Here is a 27,994-nt window from a genome sequence, read left to right as displayed (position 1 = left end):
GATCCCGTGAATGTGGATAAGTCACTTGAAAAAGTACGCCAAATGGACAGGTCTACTTTAATTAGAAGACAGAAACCAAGACAGGATGAACCTGATAGGTTCATTTTTACCTTTGACTTTTCCCCGATGTCGGGAAGGATAAAAGAAATAATCTCTCGAAACTGGCAGATGGTAGAGAGAGATGAGAGTATCTCCCCAAGAGTTTTGGGGGGTCCTCTAGTCTCTTTTAGACGAGGTCCCACGATAGGATCTATGATCACACAGAGTGAATATATCCAAAAAAATTCAGTAACGTGGTTAAATCAAAACCCTGTCAAGGGATCTTTTCCCTGTAAACATTGCCCAACCTGTGAATACATGATTACATCTAAAAATATAAGATTAGGTGGATACACGCACCAAATTAAAGACTCTATAACTTGCAGGACAGAATTTGTGGTCTATGGCATCCTATGCCCGTGTTCTTACTTCTATATAGGCAAGACCACTCGACCAGTACGAGAAAGATTGGTGGAACATTGCCGATCAATTAGAAAAGGAGTGGGTGCACAAAAATTAATTAGCCATGTCAGAGAGTTTCACGATGGAAATGCAGATGTTCTAAGGATGGTAGGGTTAGAAACAGTCAAAACTCCCAGACGGGGAGGAGACAGGGAGAAATTACTCTCCCAGAGAGAATCAATACTGATTTCTAGAACAAATGCGGAAGGTCCAACTAGTTTTAATGACCGTAATGAGTTAAGCGTATTTTTGGAAGATTATAGATAGATTGTCAGTTTAGTGGGGTAATAGGCCCCCGTCCTCTCCTTCACCTCTCTTTCTTTCCTCCTCTGTAAAATAACTCTCTCTGGTATCTAAGTCTAACACATTAATGGTGGCTATAGTTGTTCACTCACCATACCTCTGGGCGTCTGTATGAGGTTTTTTCACTTCTCTTGCTCTTTAGATCAATATAAAACTGAATGCAGTCCTTACAATACTTATAAGTGACAGCCTCTGTTCCAGCCGATCTGACCCATCCCTGACTCTCACCCTTATAATTAATGTTCCTTTTCGGACCCTCTAAACGTCCCAGCATTGGTGGCTTACTTTTTTTGGGCTAAGCCAGTGGGACTTCCGTCTTTGTATGGTCGCCTTGGAAACGCACCTCGCTACGCAATGAGGCAAGTGTGCGCCGGGAGACTGAGCGTCTGAGGATGTGACGTAAGTGCGTGTTGCACTCCATCGTGGAGCGCGTACGCACTTCCGTCCTCCGCACAGAGGAAGTTGAGATGGGGCGGGCCAGATGGGTGGAGTAAGGCACGGCGTCTTCCTTTTAACGCCGAGCTGTGGGAATGGTGGTGAGTTTCTCCCCGCCATGGAGTCCAGTCTATGAAATTGTCGACGACCATACCATCTGCCCTGTCAACTGCAAGCTACACTAGAGCGGTGATGTATTAAATTACCATCTGCATATGTCTGTTTGAAATAACACTCCTGGAATAAATGAAGCTTCCTTATCTGGTGCCCACGAGTGTTCTATTGTTGATACAAAGCTTGTACAATTAGCTAGCTGACTTTGGAGTTAATTCACTTTATAGGACAAGATCCCCGCACTTTGGCCCAATAGGCTGCCTGTCAAGTGACAAACAGCCTATTGGGCCAATCAAAGTGTGGGGATCTCGTCCTACAAAGTTAATGGACCTGACAGGGTCCAGGGTGGGACAATTGGAGTGGCTGTTAGTTTTTGGGGGAGCGTGAGTAAGTTAGTAGTGCATGCTACAGCAGTAGCGAGCCTACTTTGAAAATTTTACTTGTGCTGTCACACTAAGCTATGCTGCTTGAGCAGTGTAGCTTAGTGAATCAACCCATACTGATTTGTCTGTGAGCCAGATGTAGCCATCAAAAGAGCCACATCTGGCTCCCAAGCCATAGGTTCCCTACCCCTGCTTTAAAATAACTGCATTTTTGTGTATTTTCTTCCTTTTATTGACAAGGTGTAAAAATATCAACTTAGAGAAAACTAAGGAGAAAGAGTTAATTGCATATGGCCCTTTGTGTCTTGTGTGTTAGGGGATGGGACAGTGACAACACTAAAGGTTCATACAGACGTTCAACAGAATGCACAACCAATTACACAACATGACCAGCCGCACCACAAGTTGTTTACACGACAAGTATGTACACACCAATCAACTAAACTACAACAACCAACTCACTTGAATACTATGCATGCAAGCTAAACGACAAACTGCACAACATATCCGCATTCAAAAACAACAATGTTGTTCAAAAGACTTGTACACATATGGTCAACCTGCATGATAGTTGGGCAGGATGATCCACCGACCAGCAGTTCGATATGGCAAACAACCCGTTATCAGTTGGTCGTCTTGTTATTTGCCAGCCGTACACATGCCCAACTATCTTCCAACAGACCAAGTTTAGAAGATAGTTGGGCAAATTGTTTGGATGTGTGTACGAGCCTTAAAAAATAGTTGCAGTATCAGAAAATAAGATCTTTTTGTAGCTGAGGCTACAATCAATATGTGACGGCACAGAGAAAGAAAAGACTTTCCAAACATAGATGATCAATGTACTGTACATTTTTCTGGGTTGATGCAAATGTCTTGAACTTTGTATGCAGACTACAATTAAACCACGTGCAATTGGCTGCAACTGTATTTGGCCCAGTTTCAATCTGCATACAAATTGCATCAAATTTGCATCAACTCTGCTTAACAGAGCCGTGGTGGTCATAGCATATTTTCCTAAAAGGTCTCCTTTTTTCCCACTTTTTTCTCAAGACAGAGTCCACCTCTTATACAGTAATACAGATAAAAAAGTGTACTTTTGTATCTAATGCTGTACAGACACAGCAGTTAAGATACATTTAATCAAGGCTGAAAACATTGTCCTTTAATATAGCCGTCCATTTTCTTATCACAGCCCAGTATGTGTTGTCTGTGAAGAAATATGCCCATAAACTAATAACATGTCCCCTAGGAATTCCTTACTGAAAGGACTCGTTTTTAAAGGCATTGCCATGCTAATTACCTCATAAAGTATTTAGCTTTGTGCCCACTGGGATAGTACTTACTAGCGCTAAAGCTGCTCTTGGATCCAGCTAATCAATTAATGTTCATTATAAGACCTGGAAGGTTCAAGCGGTAATGTGTAGAGGTTATAAATAAAGAAGGGATTCATAGCAAGCAGCACAGCGCCTGGTATACAGGGAAACATATTGCTGAATACGTTAATCAGCCACCATGTTTATCTAAGTCCATTTGCCGTAATGGTCTTTTTATCTATTATACATTGGCAAGTGGCAGAACCCATACATTGGTGGTTATTGGATAACGATAATGACATTTAACACATGCCGGAGATTGTGTCTCAGACACATTGATGGGCTCTAAAGAGGCAACGCAACAACATATAGTAGAATGTAATATATTATTCAGGATACCCACTTTTACTTTAGTTATCCTGTTTTCAGCATCAGAAACACTTCCTATATCTTTATATTGCTGTATATTGGTATGTAAAGCGCCCCAGAGCACTGTGGGAGACCAGGAGTTGTTTCTGTTCACTTCAGGACATACCGTAAATAAACATTCTGCAGTGAAGCACCTTGTCAGCAGTAAAGAGGTTTCCACCTGTGATACATTTAAAGTGTACCTGAGACAAGGGGTATAAAAAAAGATACATACCTGGGACTTCCTCCAGCCCCCTCAAGGCTGATCGCTCCCTCGCCTTCCTCCTGGGCCACCTGGATCCTCCGCAATTTGGGCCGGAAAGTCCTTCAGTCGGGACCAGTTGGCGCAGGCGCAGCCCAGCCACCTGCGCTCCACCATCACAATGCTCCCAGGCAACGGGAGCGATGCAGCGCACTATGCCCCAGACCGAAGGACTTTCCGAGCCGAACTGCGGAGGATCCAGGCAGAGCAGGAGGATGGCAGGAGGCAATCAGCCTGGAGGGGCTGGAGGAAGCCCCAAGTATGTATAATTCTTTGCATTGGTGAAGACTGCATTGTAATGTTATGTGTGCCCTTTAATGGGGCTGCTATAATCAGTAATAATTATTACCTGGTTCCACCTGGAGGATGGCATCATTTTGAATCTTCGAAGATGATAGAAATGGGGAATAAACAAAATTCTAGTGGACAGCTTGAATTATTTATTTACCTCTCAGGCTGGGTTTACATATAACATAGCGTGAAAAAGTAGCGTTTTAAGTCATGTTTTATGTTAATGTCATTATGTTTTTTTTTGCTTTTTGTGGTGCGTTTGCGTTTTTTTTAACACAGATGCATTTTTCATGCGTTTTGTATGCATTTTTATATGTAAATGTATGCAAATCACTAGGAAGACAATAGGAAGCAGAAATACTTCAGAAATCTTAATTTTTTTTATAAAACACATAAATAATGCATACAAAATGCAATCCATTGACCTTCATTATGTGCGGTTTGGCATTATGTGCGGTTTTGCAGAGTTCCTGCATACCCACCCATAACCAGCGTTTTCGGAACGCATACTGTAAATCGCAGGTCTCTGCGTTTTTTTCCTCAGTCCCATTGACTAACATTTCTGCATAAAACGCAGCATTTTACGGAAAGCTAGCGTTGCTGCTATGTGTGCACCCAACTTCAAGGGCCACCCATTGTGATTACTGAAGCAAAATAAAGGACAAAAAGGAGGTGACATAAGGGTCTGATTTATACCTGCATGACATTTCAATGGTTTCTCTGAGTTCAGTCACTAAGGGGGTTAGGACACCTCTAGAAATGTCTATTAAAACTGTAAAACCTTTCCTTAAAAGGAGCGCATTCTTCAACCTCATTGCTGCCCCAAAGGGTGAAAACTGCAGTCATTTTTGTAAACATTTTGCCAAATGCAAAATGACCAAGTTGGCATGGAAATCAAGTTGTTGAGAGACTTCAAGGCAAATCAGAAAATCTGTCTTCAGATACCAAAAAAACACTAGAGGAGATGACCCTGACTAGAACGTATCATAAATTAGTTAAAATATAACTTTTATTAGGAAAAGATAAAATATAAATATGAACATTACAGACTGACTTAGAGATCCAACTTAACGAGCTACACCCTAGTATGTCTATATATCAAAACTGGTCCTACGGCATAATCTACATGGACCAGTCCAGCACTAGCACATAAACACAGATAAACTAAACACCCAAAAGGGACTCTACATGTTTTGCATGAAAGTGGGGCTTCATCTGGGGTATAAAGTGCAAAAAATTGCTCAGTACATTGATAAATAAATCTCAATGTAAACGTATAACATAGTCAGACAAGCAGCATGGCTCCTAGTGTGGCTTGTAGGCACCAAGGTTTGACCAATAGTTAATTCTCCTAAACATGTTATCTCCATGTTTACATAAAACTCAGCAAGCACAACATGTATAAAAATAAATTAAGACAAGTGAGTTAAGTTTTGATTTAAATAAAGATTATAGGGATAGGTGGCATATAATAAAAGAAAAATCTAACAGAAGAATCTAACGGAAAATTGTATGGTGTAATCCCAGCATAACAGAAAAATCGAACATAAAATTGTATGGTGTAATTCCAGCAAATATCTAAATTGTTTCTGTCTATATATGCACTCAATGGTAGTTTCCATTATCAATTAATAACAATTCTTCTTCTTGAAGTGATAGGTAGATAGATAGATAGATAGATAGATAGATAGATAGATAGATAGATAGATCACACATACAATCTTGTTTTATTTAGCAAGGATGACCTTAAGTGTTTAAACCTGTAATTACTACAATAACTGTCATCAGCATAAACACTCATTTATCAATTAGACTACCACATCTGTTGCAGGCAGACATTTGATTTCTATGACAATACGAAAATATTTCTCCCTGGCCCATACTGAATAGAATTCTGCACGTATTCTGCACATCTGGTTATGACATCTTTCCCGAGTAGCTACAATCGTGCGCTCTGCCCAAAAGGCATGTGCTCCTGCGTTCCAAACCCTTTGCCGTGTGCTGATTGCTGCTGACAACCTTTCAACAATCCTTTAGTATACAAATACAGCCATGGAAACAAACTACTTGGTTTACTCTAAATCTCTGCTCTCAGCTACTCCAAAACAAAACAATTTTGATTCTCAAAATTAAAATCAAATGTGATGAGATTTTAATCAAATATCCGATTTCATTTGCACTCTTAATATATTTTTTTAAAATATTCCTTTCAAGTGGTTTGCAATCCATATTGTACTTAAAATCAAAAACTTCCTGATGTCATGCTACTTTATAAGCGTATGCCATAATAAGGCTGAAGCAGGGCAGGCACCAGCATATAGCAAGCCTTGCATAGTCAGCCTGATCTACACAGAGGTACAGAGGGATATCACAGGGGTACACAGGGACATCACAGGGGTACAGAGGGATATCACAGTGGTACACAGGGACATCACAGATGTACCGAGGGACATCACAGAGGTACACAGGGACATTACAGAAGTACACAGGGACATCACAGACATAGACAGGAACATCACAGGGGTACAAAGGGACATAACAGGGGCATCACAGATGTACACAGAAACATCCCAGAGGTACACAAGTACATAACAGATGGTACACAAGGACATTGCAGGGATACACAGGGACTTTGCAGAGATGCACAAGCACATCACAGGGGTATGCAGGGACATCACAGAGGTACACAAGAACATCACATGGGAACACAGATACATCACAGAGGTACACAGAAACACCACAGAGGTTCACAGGGACTTCACAGAGATATACAGGGACATCACAGAGATACACAGAACATTACAGAGGTCACAGGAAGATCGGGTGCAACGGCAGTACAAGTTCCATTGTCCTATGCAAAAAAGCCCAAATGCTTGAACAAAAGAAAAAAGTCGTGCAAAACTATAATTAAACAAAGTCTTGAAACACCGCAGCTGCTCTCGCATTTTAGATTGTGACATACCTAATCCCCTCACTGTGATTGTGAACTGGACTTCCAAACTCTACACTATCCCCAGTGTATATGAATTTGTTGAAATGCTAGCTCCAGAAATTAAAGGCCAACCCCATGAAGTTTGGATCGGACACTTAACATGTATACTAATTGCAATTAACACTTTTTAAAAATGTTTAGACCTTTGCAAGTTACCACCTGCACATGTTTTATCCCATTCCTGCTGCCGTTCCGCTGTGCTGCAAGAGTATTGGTCTATAACTGTGTATCTGCATGCTATCATGTGTGCCGCTATCTGCTGGGCTCTGCTGCAACTCACAGTCCCGCCATCTGGAGAGTGATCAGAAACCAATCAGTGCGGCCTCCGATCACATGACCCCAGGGATCACTGCAACTCACGAATTATGATGATCAAAGAGAAAGTTTGTTTTACCAGAGAAACTTCTCCAGGGTCTTTACATTTAACACAGCATGAAAGGCATAAACACTCTCTGTGGCCAGCTGGCTACTTACCTATCTGAATGAGTACTGGGATAACCAGATTTGCAGATTTGCTGTAAGGGAAACTATATTAAGAAGCTGCTCTCCGCCTGTTTTTCATTGTTGACAAAACAGGAGGCGTAAATAAACCACAGCCTGAAAGTTCATCAAAACTACCGTGAGCCTGTGATAATGTTTTCAAAAGCAGAAACATTTACAGCAATCTTTCAAAGTTACTGTTAGCAAAGTAAAATAGAAAAATCGAAGATTAATTGCAAAAGCTAATATACTGAGGAAACGATAGATGCTATCCCATTGGATCTGATTTGGATAGCAGATTTGATCAGATTGAAAGTATCGATCCAAAATATGGATCAATTCTTTAATCTGATGGAACTGGATAGCAGCTTTCGTTCTGTTAGTAGGCCCAAACAATTGTTTCTGAACAATAATGCAATTGAATCGGACGACCAATTGTAGCGTTAATGGCCACCTTTAGAGATCCGAAATGTTAGTTTTAGTGGACAACTTGGACTTGATGCAGGTTCTCCTCAGCTTGAGAAAATTACACAAAATAAGTGATATAAAAACCTGGACAGGACACTACTAAATATTAATGCATGCTCTTATATCTTATCTGGACTACTGTAACATACTAGTTTGTGGACTACCTTACAGACTGGCCACCCTCCAATCTGTACTGAGCTCAGCTGCTCGTCTCATTCATATCTCCTCTTGCTCTTCCTCTGCTTCTCCGCTCTGTCAAGCTCTTCATTGGCTACCAATTTACCAGAGGATCCATTTCAAACTCTTAAGCCCAATCTACAGGATATGATTCTTTGTGCGATTCGATTACGATTCTATTTACAGTCGGATTAAATCCGACATGTCCGATCGGGATTCAATTCAATTCAATTAAATTTGTCATTGCAAAACAATGGCAAATCGAATTGAATCAAATAAAATCCCGTTCGGACATGTCAGATTTAATAGGATCGTAAATAGAATAGTAATCGAATCGCACAAAGAATCGTATCGTGTAGATGGGGCTTAAACCCTAACCTACAAAGCTCTCCACAATCTCTCTCTCCTGTACATCTCCTCACTAGTTTCCAGATACCAACCCAACCGAAATCTCAGATCTGCACCTGATCTTCTGTTGTCCTCCTCCAGAATTACAGTAACTCCTCACATTCACGTTTGCAAGATTTAACAACCGCTTCACCCGTCCTCTGGAATACCCTTCCACAACACATCCATAACTCGCCAACCTTTGAAATCTTTAAACACTCCCTCAAAACTCACAAGCATACCCAAGGCAAAGTTGGACTCCTACTAGATATCCTAAATATACACTGCCTCTAGGTATGTTTATTGCATTCTGGTGAGTCAATTACCATCCTTTGTTCTTGACACCAAGAATCTTTTGGGTGTGCTCGGAGACCTGACGATCCCCCCGGGGTCCCTCCTTGTCGGAATCGACGTGGAATCATTATACACGTCGATTCCACATGAGGAGGGACTCCGGGCTACACAGTTTTTCCTACAGGGTCATTACCCTGAATTTGCTGATTTTAATCAATTCATTTTTGATGCGGTGGATTTGATCCTGCATTTGAATTGTTTTTCCTTTGATGGAACCTTCTATAGGCAGACCAGGGGCACGTCAATGGGGGCGGCATGTGCCCCGGCTTATGCCTGCCTTCATTTGGGATTTTGGGAACATCAGATTGTGTATGGCGACCCGGATTTTCGGGCACATGCCGCCCTATGGCTTCGCTATATAGACGACGTGCTCTTGGTCTGGACCGGAAATGACGAGGAACTCAAAAACTTTATGCTAAGACTTAACCAAAATGATAAAAACATTAAATTAACATATACGGTGAATGATCACATACTGAGTTTTCTGGACTTACAGCTAAGAGTCGAGGGAAATAGATTATCTACCTCTACTTTTCGCAAACCGACAGCAGGTAATAGCCTGCTTCATGCATCCAGTCATCACCCTCCCCCTCTAATTAGGGGGGTGCCGTATGGACAATTCATTAGATTACGACGAAATTGTTCTAATGACGAAAATTTCCGCTTGGAAGCTAGATCAATGTATGATCGCTTTAGACAAAGAGGATACCCACACCGTACCCTACGCAGGGCTCTGCGAAAGGCATGGGAAGTGGACAGAATTGACTTGCTAAATAGACGAGAAACCACAAAAAAAGAAGATGACAGCTACTTGCGCTTGATTAGCACTTATGGGTCCCATTGGGAATCTCTACGCAATATTTTTGAAAAGAATTGGAACATTTTAATTGCATCCCCAGAAATTTTAAAGATAGTCGGACCCAGACCATTGATGACAGCTAAACGCGCACCCAATCTTCGTGATAAATTGGTAAAAAGTGAATATAAGAGAGATACAGCCACCTGGCTAGATATACATATTCCTAATGGGACCTACAGATGCTCCGGGTGCAAGTTATGCCCATTTATAGACCGTAAGGACAATAAAAACTTCTATGACAGCTCAGGTCAAAACAAATATGAAATAAGATCACACATAAATTGCCTAACTGAGAAAGTCATATATATGATTGAGTGTCCTTGTGGATTAAAATATGTAGGAAAAACAAAAAGAATGATGAAAGATAGGGTTTTGGAGCATTTGCGCCTGATTGAAGACAATAATGAAGAAAAAAGCTTCTTGGCAACACATTATGCCCAATTCCATAACAGTGATTTGGCAGGAACTAAGGTGAAGGGCATTTATAAGCTGAATATTTCGAGCAGGAGGGGAGACTATGATGATGTCCTGTACTGTAAGGAGGCCATGTGGATACACAGGTTAAATACCCTGTATCCGCATGGCCTCAACAGGGAGTTGGACCTGAGGGCATTCCTGCGTCTGAATGCATATGGATGACAGTGTATATGTGATGAGAGTGCACTGTATGATGATTTGTGTTCTAGCTAGACAATATTTCCCAACCTGGCTTTGAAACTGTTCAATGATCCTTATATGTAAGTTCCCCTTTAAATGAGCGATATATAACAAATATGCAGCCAAAACAGCTTTTCAATCTCCATGTGGTAACATCCCTGATAAGAGAGCAATGTCTTATACTATGACAAACTACCCACTGAGATAAAAATTACACTCACCCTATGTGGAATAAACATTCAAGTTGCTTGACCAATACTCCATTGTCTTATTTGACTGTATAAACTTACGCTAGCTATACCTATCCCAGCTGATTGCCAGCAGCTACTATGACTGTAGCGAAGATTGACCAATAGCTGAGGAATATATTCAAGAGAGGAGGAGACTCTGACACAATATAAGTAAATGCACAAGAGGGACGGAATTACACCCTGAAGAAACGCCCACGGCGTGAAATGCGTCGGTGGGCGGAGTCAAAGCGACGTCTGGCCGTCCTGACTACTCCTCACAGGAAACTACCCTACCCAGGAGCCTTAGCTGACAGCAGAGCGCATACTCTATCCGGAAAAGCGTGGAGATTATCACCGCCGCTCCGCTGGGACGCCAGCCGGCTTGAATCCCACGGCATGCCTGCTGACAGCCTGCAATAGATGGCGACCTAACCAGGGGGGCCCCCAACGTTACTATCTACATACCTACTCAGCCCAGGAACGTCTCAAACAGCGCTGTGGAAGTCTACACTGAAGCCGGTGAGATCCACCCATTAATGTTTTGCTATGCACGTTTATATGTCGCTTGCTGACGCTTGAAAAAGTTGGACTAGTGTGACTTGCTGTGTCTCTATCCTTTTATGCATGGCTATGTGCTGACCTCAAAGCTTGCTGAAACTATTACAACAATATGTGCTTTGCATGTCTTCTGGCGATGAATATCAGCATGAAATACGACTTTGCCTTATGATTATGTGCATGGACATTAATATACTAGACCATTACATGAGGATTAATGGACTTGCTTTCAGCTTTTCTATTTGCTTTAACAAATCTCAGCGCTGAGACCCATAGACAGGGGGGCTATGGTATGATTGGTGTGAGTGATGTGTGCTGATTGTATGGCCGGCCATTAACAATGCTATTTATGACTCCGCAACATTCCTTCCTTTAATTTTTATCCCTGTTTTATCTTCCCTATGTTTGACCAAATAAAGCATTTGTATTTTTATACTACACTTGAGACCAAATCTATCTACTTTGATTAATGTTTATTGCATTCTACCCCACCTCTTGTTCCCTTTTTTCCTTTAGATTGGAAGCACGCAAGGGCAGGGCTCTCTTACCCTTTTGTGTATTGGAATTTGTTATACATTTTATGCATCATGTTACTTTTGCCACTGTAGTTACCTATTCTGTATATGGTACCAATTCTGTGTTTTGTATATTGGTGTACACCACTGTCTGTTTTACTATGTACACCATGTTTGTTTCCTACTTTGTACAGTGCCACGGAATATGTTGGCGCTTTATAAATCAAGAATAATAATACTTAAAAGTTGTCCACTATGTGGCAAAAGTTGGTAACCCTCACTTGGATCACATCAGTCCAGCAAGAGTTGCAAAATATCAGTGATGACAGCAGTCATGGTAGCATTTGCAGTTTTGTACTGCACAGAACAGCATAAAACTAAAGCTCAAAACGCACCTGAAGATGGATGGGGGAACCTCGCTGTGACAGCTCCAGAGGAATGAGGGGACAGATGAGAATGTCCTATCAAGAAATCGTGGTAGTCTTTGCGCGGGAGTCATCGGGGACCATAAAGATACAATCCACCACGATGGTCTTTATTGCTGTGCGCCGCCAAACGTCATTCGTGTAATCACGCACCTATACCCACATTGTAAGATCGTGGAAGAAATAGCTCGTCGCTCAAAAATTTTTGAAAATTGCCTAGTTAGTACGGGCCTTAACAGTGGCATCCATCAGGCTGACCATATTAAGAGTACAGAGGCGCCAATAGAGTAAAATATGATTCCAAATTAAAACAAATTAAAATGTGGGTGGCAGTGGTGGACTTGCCTCCCCCCACTAAGAAAAGGACCACTTTGTATGGTTAACAATATAGATTTAATCAATTTAGTACTCCAAGACAACAAATAATTTGCAACGCGTTTCACGGGACACAAGCCCGCTTCCTCAGGCAAAACACATATAAGTAGGAGCAACCCAGTAACAGTCCGTACTAGCGTTGCTCCTACTTATATGTGTTTTGCCTGAGGAAGCGGGCTTGTGTCCCGTGAAACGCGTTGCAAATTGATTGTTGTCTTGGAGTACCAAATTGATTAAATCTATATTGTTAACCATACAAAGTGGTCCTTTTCTTAGTGGGGGTAGGCAAGTCCACCACTGCCACCCACATTTTAATTTGTTTTAATTTGGAATCATATTTTACTCTATTGGCGCCTCTGTACTCTTATTACGTGATATCCACCTGGTGGATGGGTGTGGACACCCTCTTTTCTTCTTCTACGCAGAGAGCGACTTTTAAGCCTGAGCGGGGACAGGCCTAATCTCCCCGTCTGCGATACAAGTGGTTGCCTAACTTGGCAACCTACAATTGTGAGTATAATTTTACTAATTTTCTCACGACAATTATACCTACAATATTACACTATCGGGGGCTCTCGATTTTTCCCTTTTTCTCTCTTTTGGGCTGACCATATTGTTTGACGTACCACTGATTTCAGTCAGATATTGTTTATTTAATCTAAAGCCGATTTGATAGTATATGGTGGGCTTTAGTTAAACAGAGAAAGTACAAAAATGTAATTGATGGCTTACCCTACTGCAAGCTAGATACTATCTAAGCCTGAACTATAAGATATGCACTAATCTTTGGGCTAATTTTTAGTGACAACTTAGCTCACCTTGTGATGTTTGGCTCACTAGTTTATTATAACTGCCTAGGCCTATCCCTGTCCTAAAGCAGCCCAAAAGACCAAGTCCGAATAATAGCAAATACCACTTTTGATGATAAAAGGTAGTTGTGTTTATTGGAATGATTAACGGGCAAACCATATTTTAGCATGCTTACTTTGCTTCTTCACACACAATGAAACACAGCCATTGCACAGCATTCCTAGCCGAGTGTCAAAGTGAACTTCCAGGATAGGAACACACTAGGCAGAATCGCATATGCGTTTACCATAGCACATAGTGGAAAACGCATATGCGATTCTGCTTAGTGTGTTCCTACCCTCAATCTATTAACCTCTACAGGCACTGAACATGAGCAATAATGTATTTGGCTCCATACAACTAATGACTTGTGTAAACAGATTACTATGTACAGTAATTTGAATTCAGGACTATTGTCATTGGAACAGAGCGGTACAAACTAAGCTTACTGGTAGTTTTGGAAATTTACAGCTGCAAACTGAACACAAAATCTATTTCTGACATAGCTTTACAATACACAAAGGCTTCTGCACGAATATCTGTGTTTATGGCATTTTTAGAGCAAAAGTGGTATTCCTCTTTACAATAGTTCCTGCTAAGACCTCTTTTACACTATATGCTGAGAATACATTTCAACTTTCCATAGCAGTGCATTGTGAAAAAACTTTCAGTTAGAATGCGTATAGTGTGAATTGAGCCATAGGAAAATATGGACATGCTTTGAAAATCAGTTGTCCTTTCAGTTATAACTGAAAGCACCTGATATAGCGTAAAAGGTCCCTTAAAGAGAAACTCCAACCTAGAATTAAACTTTATCCCAATCAGTAGCTGATACACCCTTTTACATGAGAAATATGATGCTTTTCACAAACAGACCATCAGGGGGCGCTGTATGACTTATTTTGTGCTGAAACCCCTCCCACAAGAAGCTCTGAGTACCGCGGTACTCTGGGCAAACTGTCACAATGTAACAATGTTCACAGACAGGAAATAGCTGTTTACAGCTGTCTCTAACAGCCAAAACAGCTAGGAGCAGCTACATAACCTGCCCACAGTAAAAATGTCACCATGTAATAAATGTCAGAATGTAAATCGGGGAGAGGTAAGATTTTACAATGGGCAAACACTGACTAAATCATTTATACATAATTATTGTAAAAATGAAGCACTTTTTTTACTACATTATTTTCACTGGAGTTCCTCTTTAAAGTTGAAAAATCATCCTAATGTTGATGATCAGGGTGTAATAGGCTAAGTAATAGGCAACAACTTCCACTTTGATTGCTTGCTGGGATGGTGTCTACAAGACTTCTGGATTGGAGCACCTAATGGTCAATGAGTAGCAGATAGACTTCCCCCTCCAGCTTAGCATGCATATTTGCTGTGCAGAATGAAGCAGCAGGCCTGCATTTCATATACTTTATACTATAGAATGAAAACAGCATTCTTACCATTTTGGCATCTGAGTGCATTGGAGGAACTTGAGGTGAAGCACAATGATTGCTTAGGTTGGGACTCTGCATGCCCATGATATTGGAGTTCATTGACATCTGTCTTTCCATCTGTGAGGGATATGAGAAAAACTGTGACATAACACCAACTAAATCCATCTTAAGACAGCATGAGGTACACAGCCCCTTATTCAAGCAAGGTTACCTTCCTTCTAAATGAAAAACATGAAAATGCATAGAGCGTTTCGCACAGGCAGCCTTAACCGAATGGCCTGAATTAGAGCACTGCCTGCCAAATCATAGGTATTTGGCACTGCGAGAAAAAGCAGATGTCACTAAGTAATTATACTTGTACTTCCTTTGATGAGCCTGATATTGTACAGTGTGTTAGAAAGTGTGCAGTGGGGAGTTCCAGCACACAAAATCTTTTGTTTCTCTTGCCTTGCTTTAAGCAGGAACTGAAAGAGCGAGTGAGAAGCGGACACAGATGGGATTAAGAGAGAACAGCTTTGGAAAAAGAAAGATAAAATGGTGCAACAAGTAAAAGATAATATGATGCGGAATGTAAGAACAATATGGAGCAGATTTATCAAGTTGAGAAACTGCAATGTCTTATACCTTGGCTTTGTGTGGCCACCATACCCACACAGGAAGTAATGCACCGTGTCTACGAGGGGAGCAGCATTGATGTACAGGAAGGAACTGTGACTTAAAGTGAACCAAGCACCAATTTTAGCACCCAGGGCATTTCAATAGCACATTTAATATGCATGCCAACAATGTGGCACATTAATTAAGAAAAAAACTCTAATTTCACCTATTCTTTTTACATTTAAAAGTTTAGCAGATACCTTTATTATACCATTTCCCTTTTAGACATATACCTTGTACAAGCATGCAGCAGACATAGACCTTATACAAGCATGCAGCAGATCAGGTGTTTCCAGGGCTGGATTTACCATAAGGCACTGTAGGCATGTGCCTACAGGCGCCTGATGATGGAAAGGCAGCTCACTCCCCTCTCCGAGTGCCTCTCTCCCTCCTTCCCAATGCAGAGTCCTGATGAGTGTAAATGAGGTTACTCAGCCTGCTCTCGGCATTCCACTGAGAAGATCTCCCTTCAATCAGGGGCACCTCTATCTTCTTAATACTGAGCTTCCTCTAGCTACTTAGTATTCGGTAGCCAGATATACCATCAATATTAGGGGACACCTGTAGCTACATATGATGGGTAAGGGAAAAGTGAAAGCAGGGACAACCAGCACACTTGCGGTGCAGTTTGGTGGTTTGTGGGTTCATGGAGGGCAAGGTCTAAGATGCCAGGACATCTGTGCCTATAGGCTCCCGTGAGGTAAATTCAGGCCTAAGTGTTTCTGACAATATTGTCAGTACTGACAAGATAAGCTGTATGCCTATTTCTGGTGTGACATTACTGTAGCCAAATAGATCAGCAGGGCTGCCGGGAAACTGGTATTGTTTAAGAGGAAATAAATATGGCAGCCTCCATATCACTCTCCCGTCGGGTTCATGTTAATAACACTACATTGCAAAAAAAAAAACATGTATATGCCACCAAACTATATTCATTTTATTTTATTTAAGTATTTATATAGCACCGACATATTACACAGCGCTGTACAGAGTATATTGTCTTGTCACTAACTGTCCCTCGGAGGAGCTCACAATCGAGTTCCTACCATAGTCATATGTCTATGCATTGTGTAGTGTATGTATCATAGTCTAGGACCAATTTAGAGGGAAGCCAAATAACTTATCTGTATGTTTTTGGGATGTGGGAGGAAACTAGAGTGTCTGGAGGAAACCCACACATTCACTGGGAGAACATACAAACAAATCCTTGCAGATGTTGACCTGGCTGGGATTCGAACCGGTGACCCAACACTGCAAGGCGAGAGCGCTAACCACTACACCACCATGCTGGCAATATTATATCAATATTGCCATTTCCCTCTAAAGCCCAGCTTCCATATACATTATACAGGTACAAAAATACTTACTGCCAATCTTCTATATCTCCAGAAAAAAGCAGCATCTGGCAAGGCTGATGACAATGGCAAACTAGACTCGCACCCCATCAGGACAATATGCCTTAATATTAGACAGAAAACACTCTAACATATTGTCCAAACTGTATATATTTATTACAGCCGAGAATACGGCCTTAAAAGCATGTTCTGAAGCAACATGGAAATTTATGGCGTCTTCCCAAGGGTGAATCTGGTGTATTCCCTGCAAAGTAATCAGATTGTGAAGGTTTGTGATCCATCTCAGCTTTACAGAAGGGTAAGAGCTGCCAGAATGTTACTAGAAGGAAGTCTCCAGGGAAAGCCAGGGAGATCATATTTCTGCTCTGCTTGGCTTGCTCCAGTGACAAGTAGACTGGTTCTGTTTTAGCGTATTTATCAAAAATAGCAATCAGCATGGCAGGACAAAATAAACTCTTCAGTAGACAAGTTTGGTGCTAAAAGCTTTTAAAATGCATGAGGCTTTATATCTTGTAGTCCCAGCTGTTACAGCAGGGCTTTCCACTACGCTTCTCTGCTGGATCGTATGGGTTTTATAGCATGTCCCTATTTTACACTGAAGAGCTTTTTCCTGCAGTCATGGTACATAGCTACATAATCTGGGTGTTGATAAATGGTCATGCCTTGTGAATCAGGCGTGTCAGCGAGAGATACATCTGCACACTGCAACACGATACCCCCAATAGAGGTCAACTCAGTGCTGATCTCCTTTGTGTTTTGTAGAAGGAAAAAAAAACCTGACTTCTTATTTTTCTAAGTGCAAAGACGGGAGGGGGTACCAATGGGAGAAGAAAAAAAATGAAAGAAAAATGAGTTCCCTCGGAAGACGGCGTGATATGTTTCCCATTTCCAGTATGCATTCCAAAAATGATTTCTGCACCGCAAAAGGCCCTGATGCTATTACTTCAAATTGACCAGACAAAGGATGGTTCCCAGTTAATCAGGGAAATGAACGCAGGGCACGATATATAGGCATGCTTTGCATGAAGGTTCCTGTGGCGGGGAAGACATTCATGCTTCCTTGTCTTAACTGGATCTAGCAGGAAACATGGCTAGGCTTTATGAAAATGTCTTGTAGTATTAGAGGAATTTTATTCTGGATTTAATACTGTTAAACAATAGTCCAGAGCAGAGAAGGAACAGCTTCAGTGATATAATAGTACCAGGGTGTCTTGTCTGGCAGAAAGTCTGCAGAGATCAGGAAGAATTAGCTGACAGGACATATAATCCAGTTTCTCATGCTGAGTTTAATCTCATTTATGTGGCCGGGTATGATGGAGGATTAATGACCACTCGGAACACGCTATTACTACTGAGGTTAATGCTGTCCATACACAGGCCCATAAAGGTCCAGCCTGGAGTCATACCCAATATGTCTTAAAAAAAAGCTTGGCTTTGGAAAAAAAAAAAAAAAGACCCAGCATGTAAAGTGATCAATTGGGTAGCAGTAATCAGACCTGCCAATCTGTCTACTCAACCTCAAATCTAATCTGGAATTGATCAAATTGCTAGGTTTGACTATGCAGCCATTCATACTACACCACTCCTCCCCTCCTTCACCTACCTGCTCAAAAGAGAGCTGCTGGCATGACCAATCACCCATTCAAAGGTTAAACTGGCTGAAATCAATTGATAGTTGATTGATCGGGCATGGTGGGGGCAGCAGGTCTAAAGTTGAAGTTAGTTTTTTTTATTGGCTAGTTGTCTGAAGTTTGCTATTTTATGACTTGAGCAGACTCTGTGTCACACACCTGCTGCAGTTGTATGTTGACCACTTTTAGTCATGAAGAGAATAGACATAACAACAAAAGTTGTTTGACCTCTTCCGTATCAGCAGTCTCTGTCATCATAAGGCTGCATGGTAGCTAAGTGAACAGTGAGGAGGACCTGTTCCGCTGCCGGTGGTGGTGGGGTTGTATTGCACGCACACGAGAGGGAGGGGGTTGGGGCAGCGCACACAAGACACTTTTTTTTTTATCACCCCACATGGGCACAGGCGGGGGGGAGGGGCTGCAGGGCTCGCATTTTTAGGTTACACTCCATACAATGGACACTGTAGTACTGTTATGTGTATGCAGCTACATACACATTTTAGATTAAGCATATACAACTATGCCCTGATGTTGCTGGCCTCCCAAGTAGTGATCTGTCTGGTCAGATCACTAAACCCTGATACCTATTGTTACCAGTAGAAACTTCAAAGGAAACTCCTGTAGCATATATAAGTAGATACATACTTGCTCTACTTACATAACATAGGTATTGCACTGTCCACATTTTGATTTTAGTGATTTTTCTATAGTAAAAAAAAGAGAAAATCCTTCTTAGGATTCTCCATTTTAACTGTGTCTATCTTGAAGCCAATCCTGATGTAATTTCTTCCCTCACTCTCCTCTGCCTGATTGTGTATGTATTGCCCGTCCTCCTACTGGTCTTCAGGCACTCCCACCCAGCTCTGCAATAGAAAGTGCATTGCCTCAGCATGATAAATATTGGCCAATCAGAGAGGAACAGAGGTGTGGGAGGGGAAAGCAGGAGGAAAAGTGTTTTCAGCTAATCAGGCTGCATAAGTTAAGTTTGGGAGCAAAGTAAAGAAGCAAAAAAGACAACCCAGCATGCCCTGCAACTTCCTTTATGTGGCAATATACCAAATGAGAGTCAGTTGAACTAGGGAATGATGGATTGCCTGGTTAGCATCCTTATTACTTGTTTACCAGATACAAATAAAGAATTGATATTTTGATTTTATGCCTGACAGTTACACTTTATCATGTTAGCCAGACGGTGATAGGGTCCTAGGTTCAAATCCTGGCCACTAAACTACCTGCATGGAGTTTGTATAGGCTTCCTCTGGGCACACTGGTTTCCTCCCACGTCTCAAAAACATACCAGTATGTTATCAGCCTTCTCCTGATGATGGGCCCTAGATTATAACAGTGAATTCATACTTTGACTATGGCAGTTTCCTGAGTTTGCCCCAAGTGGGCTGCTGCACTCAAAAATTTTGCACAGTGATGCCTGTAAACTTCTGTAGCTCCACTCTCTGCTCAGTTATGTATTGCACAGTTTCTATTGCATTATTAGGAATACCTGTAAAATCAAGTGACCCACAATGGTACTTCATGAAGGTAACTGCACATTATTTAATAAGAGTGGTCAGATGAAATGCTGCACTGTATGCTTTCAGGAATGCTGCAATGCAGCCCACAGCGGATTATGTATAAAAGTTCCAGTCAGAGATGGATTAAGATGTTATGGAGCCCTAGGTAAGGTAGTAGATTTGGGGCCCACTTGTGGTCCTTTTGGTAAGCTGCGGTGGAGAGAGGTCAGTGAAGGTGGGAGATGGGCCATTTGACACCCACTATGCCCCAAGCACCTGCCTAGGTTGCCAAGTGGATGATCCTGATCTGGTTCCAATGTTTTAACTGGGTCTTTACTCACTGGTTCAGTTGCAGTGCACAACGCAATGCTGCTGGTATCTTTCCAGACAGCGCACACTTTTGTCATTCAATAAAAATCAATGACATGCGCACTGCACTGGAAAACACTGTATGTGGTCTAAATTCTGGTAGCTATGTGAGATAAATATGTTTTTGTAGGTAAAATACCTCATGAGGTATTTACCTCTTTTTATAACAATTCTGAAAGATTTTTCTCCCTTATCGAACATGAGGTAAAACATGAGGTAAAGAAATAAAGTGAGGTAAAACATGAGGTATTTCAGCGGTAAGCATACAGTAAATAAATAATAGTAGTCTTTAATTGTCTTCCATAAGTTAGGATAGTCTTTGGAAGATAATATTTTTTTTTTTTGAGGGGGAAGGTGTATTTGATTATGTAGCAACCTATGACAACCTATTTGTAGACATCCCTTATTTTAAAAAAATAAGTTAATATTTGGAGTTTTATTTCTGCTATTCTTTTCTATTACACAGCCTGAATAGGAACAACACTAAAACAGCAATAGGAACTCCACTAAAAACTGCAAAATGCATACAAATTGACTTTACCTACAGGTACAGGCAGGCCTCAAAGTGATCGGTAAATTATGTGCTAACATGCGCCCTAATTTCCATGAGAATAGGTATTTTTGGTAAATTACCTCATGAATTACCTCATAATTTACCTCATGAGGTAAAACATGACTAAAACTTACCAGAATTGCTAAATGTCATTAGCTCATGAGGTAAATTACCTCACATGAGGTGAATTTGTTTGATAGCCCTACCAGAATTGTGTTGTAATAAAATGAAATGCAACACACAGATATACAGTAGTCTGAAAGGGCCCTAAGCCTTTTAAATGTGAACATGGAAATGCATTAAATGTGAGTTAACCGTTTCAGTCACATGGGCTGCCAGCCAAAATGTGTTTCTGTATTGAGGATAAATGTAAAAGAAAAACCCTCCGGTAGTCTAAATGAGACCTTTATATAGAAATGCCCAGCAGCTAGAGAATGGGAGGTGGACACATAGAAGTTCAGGTAAGGATCATACTAGGCCCCCACCCATTACTGAACCCAATGCAGCCACCAGGGCTGTTATGGCTAGTCATATATCTTTCCTGACAGCACTCTAGCATTTTTATAAAGGTAATACACATAATAACATCCATTTTCCTCTAAGTACAGGTTTCATTTAAGTTTTATGTTTAGTAATAGACTGCATACATTTGTACAGGGCAGCCTGCCAGTGGACAACGAAAATAATAATGTGCCAGACATTAAGTTAAGCCGAAGTATTAGTGCATTGTTGTTTATACTAGAGATTCAAATTTTAGGGTCTTAACACTAAAACAGGTATTGTATTCATCTGTGTCCCAAACCTGAACCTTGCTGTGTGAGACGGAGTCACGCAAGTTTAGACACGAGTTACCTGTGTTGTGAATTCTTTTCTTAAACAGATGTTTACAAAGACGGAGAGAGATGAAGGGAGAATCAGAGCCACGGTGGGTATAGGAGGCCACATTCCCTGGGGGGAACTTATTGATATTCTAGAAGTCCTAAATGACAATTTTCCATTGCTGACCAAGAATTACAACATTCCCTTCAATCATTACCTAAATCTAAACTCATTTAAAGATAAAACAGTGTTGTTGCTTAGTGAGTCAGGTGCAGGGAATGCACAGTCTGTATAAAGAGTGGTGATCTCTCCTGTTACTGCATATTGTTCACTTGAAACGGCTTCTGGTGTATAAACAAATTGTAATATTAAACAAGGGGAATCTGGGTAAAGATATGGCTCTTTTTTAATTATGACTTTGATTTAACAACAAAAAGAAAAAAAAATACTCAGGTATAATATAATAATTTTCACTTCAACTGCACAAACAGATGAAAAGTAACTGAAACTAGATTAGGCCTCTTGCACACTGCAAGTGATTCCGATTCAGATTCCGCTTTTTAATCAGTTTTTACATCCGATTCCGATTCCGATTTGCAGTGTGCAGGGAGCAAACTGCAAATTGGAATCTGAATCGGATGTAAAAACTGATTAAAAAGCGGAATCTGAATCGGAATCACTTGCAGTGTGCAAGAGGCCTTAAGCTGACTGAACATAGCCAAGATTCTTTTAGTGGAAGCTAAACCTCTTTATATTCCAACCCCTAAAACAACATAGTCAAATGATATTACAGGGGAGATGCAAAAAAAGCTATGGAAATGTCTTAGTCTTGAAAAGGTTTACAAGCCAACTTTTAAAGAGAATCTAAAGTCAACATGACAGAGCGTTCGGGCCACAGGTGATACTCCGCCCCCTTCTTGGCAGTGCAGTCGCGGCCATGTTTCCGAAGACTGACAAAGCTATTCAGAAGCCTTTGCCTTCTCTGCTGAGGCCTGCCCCAGCTTGGCAGCCACAAATTAGGCTGCGGTTGCCGAGCTGTGGCGGGCTGTGGCAAAGAAGATGGTGGTGGCCAAGGCCATTGGAAAAAATGTCATGATAGGCTCTGCCATTTAACTATATTGATCCACAGTGGACCATTATCTCTAAATGCAGTAGCCTTGCAAGAGTGATGAGTCTTTCTATGAAATAGCTGTGTTTGCTCCAAAGGTGCGTAAACAAGTCATAGAGCAACTCACAAAGTATCTTATGGTGCTCATACATGGTACAATTTTTTCATGCAATTTTATCATTTATATGTAATATAAGGGAACTGCCTAAATTATCCTTTCAGTATATTTACTTAATTTACCTTTATACTACATAGAAATGGTAAGATTGGATGAAAAAAATTGTACCATGTATGGGCACCATAAGGAGAGCAAAAAGAGCTGCAGGCTTCTCTAGCCTAGTTAAAGAGGAACGGTACTGAAAACACATGATGAATAAAATTGCTTATGTTTTACAATATTCATTTATAGATTATTTTGTCGGTTTTTGCCCATTATAAAATCCTTCCTTTTCCTGATCTTCAGTTCTGCCAGGTGATTTGTACGGAATGTTCGTTACTGATGGTTTTATACACAGAGGGAGATACTGATTGCTTGGCAGTTGGAAAAATCAGTTTTTTTTTCCCAAAATGCAGTGAGGTTCACAGACAGCAAACTGTCACCAAAATATCAGTAACACAGATCCCCCTGGTGATCTATTTGAGAAAAGGTAAAGATTTCTTGTATCAGCTACTGATCAGGATTAAGTTCAATCCTAGCTTAAAGGTCCTCTTTAAGGTCAGCATTGCTTAAAGTGGATCTGAGATAAACTTGTACTCATTGCATAATTGTGTTCCTTTCATATAGTTTATAGGGCATTCCTCAAGCCAAATACTTTTTTTTATTTTGTTTTAATACTCTAATTCCCTATAAACTAAACAAACCTCACCCACAGCTCCTTTTGTGCTTTGGCACTGTAGCAAGGGCTTATGGGAGCTCAGTCTGGGCAGGAGGAGGAGGAGGTTACTAGCCAGAGATTTCAGAGGCAGAGGGGAGGAGGAGAAGGGACTGAATTTACACACGCGCAAGCATCTCCAGCCCTCAGCCTGTGACAATGTGACAAACAGAACATGGCCGCTGTCATTGTATCACAGGAATAAATAATCATAAACTCTTGAAGCTGTTTGCAGCTAGCTATGCTGTGTAAACTATCTAAACGTTACATAAGATATATAGACAAGTTACTAGTTATAGTTAGTTTTTCATCTCGGATCCGCTTTAAAGAGGAACTTTACTCTTGGATTGAACTTCATCCCAATCAATAGCAGATACCCCCTTAACCTCAAGAAATATTTCAATGTTTAGAAAGTCAGTTATGATAGGCTGGGTCATTTTATAAAGATGCCTGGTTGGAGGACTGGAAAACAAGATAATTTTATTGCAGAGCTAGTAAGTGGTCCAATAAAAAGAAGTGGGAAAAGTGATAAAAATAGAACACATTTTACTATACCAGCACATGTGATTATGATTCAAAAAAAGAAAATATTTTGTAAGGTTACCACTAAGCACAGCAAACATGATGGGCTGTGATGAACACTTGGCTATAGCTCTCCTCATGAATTTGCTCCCTTGGCCTTCATGCATTCAAATTACCTTGAATTGAAAATAAAGTGATGAGATATACAAATATAACCTATCCCCCAACTCCTAAAAATGACCCTTTTTTAAGAATCCTACATTTTTATTTTGTGTTTGAAAACAATTAAAAGGCAGGTTTTGTCTCAGCTGAATGACACAGTCTTTCACACAGTCTGACACAGTTCCAAGCCAAAGTCTTTGAACTATTGACTGTTTTAATCTATCCCCTGCACTTAGAAGCTGTTCTCTGCCAGGCAAGAGATTTGTGTCTGTTATTCCTTATGTGAGGGTTATGCTATAGTCCATTAGGTCCCTAGAGAGAAACTACCACTTGCATACTTGAAGGTTTAACTCTTTTAGGCAGAGAAAGAAAGAAACACAGACCCGTCTCAGGATTCTGGTGAGGCTTCCCATGGCATCCTGCCGTCTCCCCTTGCAGCTTGTGGATCCTAAAATCCCAAAGATTACAGACAAGGGCTTGCTGGTAATCTGATTGGGCCTGCGCTCCTCTTCAAACACGGTCACAGCTGTACTGCGCCTACACGAGTATGGCTGTGCCTGCGCAATAAGTCAAAGCCAATTGGGCATCGGGGACAACTGTCTGATTGGTCAGAGTAAAATCTAAAGTGTGTATATAGCTTATGTCTTTCCTACTTACTAGCAACATTAGGTGTGCACTGTGGAGGCAGTTCATTAAGATAAAAGTAAGGAATGGTAAATTCAACTAAGATCACAAAACAGGTCTGTCTATCTGCATCTTAGCTCTTAACTGCTTGCAAGGTAAGGTAAGATAATAACTCACAGGCATCAGCACAGCGGAGGACCCAGGCATTGTAGGGTTGGGCAGAGTGCCAGGCATAGAAGCAGGCATGGGTTGTCTCTGTCGGTTGTGCAGATGCAGTAATGAGGAAAGAGAGCCCGGGACAGGCCTAGAAAGAGAAATGAAATCATGGTAAGAATCCCAGACAACACAAACAACATACAAGGGCTGTACATTGTATCACATGTCAAGCTAACTCCTCAGATACCTGATATTCTGACCTGGGCTCTCAGCACACCCTTCCCCTAAACGCTCTCAATTCATAAACATGGCCTTCATATAAGAAGAGGAGGGTAGGTTACAATAACAGGGTTAGAACAGTACTTAAAAGGCAGTCACTGACCCAAACCTTGCCTGTTATACTGTCCAGACTATGCAGAACACAAGCCAAAATTACAATCCTTAGGTTTGCATTTTTCTTTTTTGACAAAACTGTGCACTTCTCAAGTAAATATGGTGAATCAATCATATCCAACCTAGAAAGAACAATTATACATGGATACTAACAGTATACTTATTTGACGGAAACATACAAATAAAATAAAAGGTGTTAATTCTAATGCACAAATACACTTAAAGTACACCTGATTTGAGAAGCACATGGTGGCTGACATATTTTTTTCCTTTTAAACTAAATACCAGTTGCCTGGCAGTCCTGCTGATCTGTTTATCATCAGTATAGTCTGAATCACACACCTGAAACAAGCATGCAGCTAATCCAATCAGACTTCAAGAGAATCTTTAAGAAAAAAAAAAGTGCCCCTATGGTGTACTTACTGGATCCTAATGAGGCTTCCCTGTCCTCCTCCATCCCTCCGTTCCAGCATTGTCAGCCACCAAAAATTCACCAGGGCTCCAGGATCCTAACAATCCTGTGTAAGCCTCGTGCAGGCGCAGTAGCGGCTTTCCTTTGGGCTCAGGCAGAGATAGTCGAGCCCGATTGGATCGGCTCTACGGCATAGGAGCGAGGTATCTGTGACTGCACAGTATAGTGGATCCGATCAGGCTCAGCTATTCCTGCCTGACCCCAAAGGAAAGCCACAACCCCGGCGGGTCTTCCGTGGATCCAGAGACTCCCCCCTCCGGAGCAGGGCCGTGCAGAGGGTCCTTAAGTGGGGGGTGCTCAAATTTAAAAAAGGGGCCTGGCAATTCCTTCCCCCGCATGCCCCCCCTCCTCGTTTCTGGCTAAGGGGGTTTTGATTGTCATGCTGCTGAATGCAGATGATGGGTGCCATGTGGGTTCTGGGTGTAAGTACTGAGTGTCATGTGGGTTCTGGCTATGGTTGGGTATTGAGTGTCATGCGGGTGTTGATTGCAAGAACTTAGTGCCATGTAAGATCTGGGTGCATGTACTGGATGTCATGTGGCTGCTGGATGCAGGTACCGGGTGTGACATGGGTGCGAATACTTGGTGTCATGCCTGTACTAGGTGCTGGCTATGAGTGGGCTTTGGGCATCACATGAGTTTTGAATGCAGGTACTTTGGGTGCGGTTACGGGTTAAGTGGATACTTGGTGCAGATAGTGGGTGCCATGTGGAAGCTGTGTGCAGGTGTGAGTACTGGGTGCAATTTTAGGCCTGGGTACAGATACTTGGTGTCATGTGAGTGTGAGTACTGGGTGCCAGCTATGAGGGGAAGGGGTGGCTGATGGGAAAAGTAGAGGTCAGTGTGGGTGCTGCAGGAAGGGGCAGGGCCATGCAGAGGATACTCAAGGGTGTGGTGCTCAAATTTGAAATCGATAAATCGTACTAAATTGTGTATGTAATACCCCCTCTCCATAAAGCATAAGGCAGTCTTATCCCCCCCCCCCCCCCCCAACACACACACACACACACACACACCTTTATAGCAGTATCAGGCAGACTGTGTGTCTCCTTCCAACTCTTTTGGTGCTACCATCCTCAAATCAGCAGTGATAGGTGCCCACTGTTAGTGGGTTAGAGTGTGCACAGTGGAGCCCACTGTAGAGGCACAGACTCACCTTTCATTACTGGGACCTCTGTCCCTCTTGGTCAGCACCCAAGCCTCTTTTCAGGCAAAGAAGTGGTTACCAATATGCAGTGGTTGCTAAGCATTAGTAGATGCAAAACTGCAGTAAGTGCCAAGGTGCAGTGGGTGCCCAGATGCAGTGGATGGTAAGACGCAAAGGTTCACTTTGTAGTAAGTTGCAGTGGGTGCCGAGATGCCAATGTAAAGTCTTTGTCAAGCTGCTTTGGGTACCAAGGTCCAGTTTGTATTGGGTGTTTATTTGCAGTGGGTGCTATGCAGTATTGGGTGCTGAATGAGTAGCAGATGGTGATAAACAATAGTGGGTGCCATGTGAGTGCTAATTGGTACAGGGAGCCATGTGAGTGTTGGACATGAGTGAGTAGGGAGTGCCATGTGTGGTCTGGATGTGTGCAATGGGAGAGTACTGAGTCTCATATGGGTTCGGACCAAGGATGGGTACTGGGTGCTATTTGGGTGCTGGCCATGGACGGGTACTAGGCACATATAAGGACTTTGGAACTTGGTGACGCGTGAGTACTGTGCCATGTGGGTGTGGGTTATGGGGGTATGTGGGTCTTAGGTGCAAATACTGGGTGCCAAGTGGGTACTGGGAGTGAGTACATGGTGACATATGGGTGATGGGTGCTGGCTAGTGGGATATTTGTTGTTATGTGGGTGCTAAAGGCAAATGCTGGGTGCCATGTGGGTTCTGGGTGCTGGCACAGGGTGTCATGTGGATTCTGGCAGTATGGGAGTATATCAACCATCATGTAGGTGTCGATTGCAGGTACTCAGTCCCTTTTGAGTTCTGGGTGCAAGTACTGGATGTCATATGTGAGTGCTTGGTG

The 27,994-nt window shown here is 41.7% G+C and overlaps 1 protein-coding gene across 11 annotated transcripts in view; it reads right to left on the bottom strand.

Annotated features, from left to right (window-relative positions):
• Positions 1-27,994, bottom strand: part of CREB5 (cAMP responsive element binding protein 5) — an 839,414-nt gene that overhangs the window by 98,017 nt on the left and 713,403 nt on the right. For all 11 annotated transcript variants that reach the window (XM_068236067.1, XM_068236066.1, XM_068236068.1 and 8 more), the window contains 2 exons: positions 25,139-25,265; positions 14,788-14,898 (listed from right to left, as the gene is read on the bottom strand). In XM_068236067.1, coding sequence (XP_068092168.1) covers positions 14,788-14,898; positions 25,139-25,265 — 238 coding nt within the window. The remainder of the gene's footprint in view (positions 1-14,787; positions 14,899-25,138; positions 25,266-27,994) is intronic.

Source organism: Hyperolius riggenbachi, chromosome 5 (genome assembly GCF_040937935.1).
Source record: "Hyperolius riggenbachi isolate aHypRig1 chromosome 5, aHypRig1.pri, whole genome shotgun sequence".
Taxonomy (NCBI): Eukaryota; Metazoa; Chordata; class Amphibia; order Anura; family Hyperoliidae; genus Hyperolius; species Hyperolius riggenbachi.
Note: the sequence above shows the minus strand (reverse complement) of the source record. Positions and strands in the feature narration are given on the sequence as shown.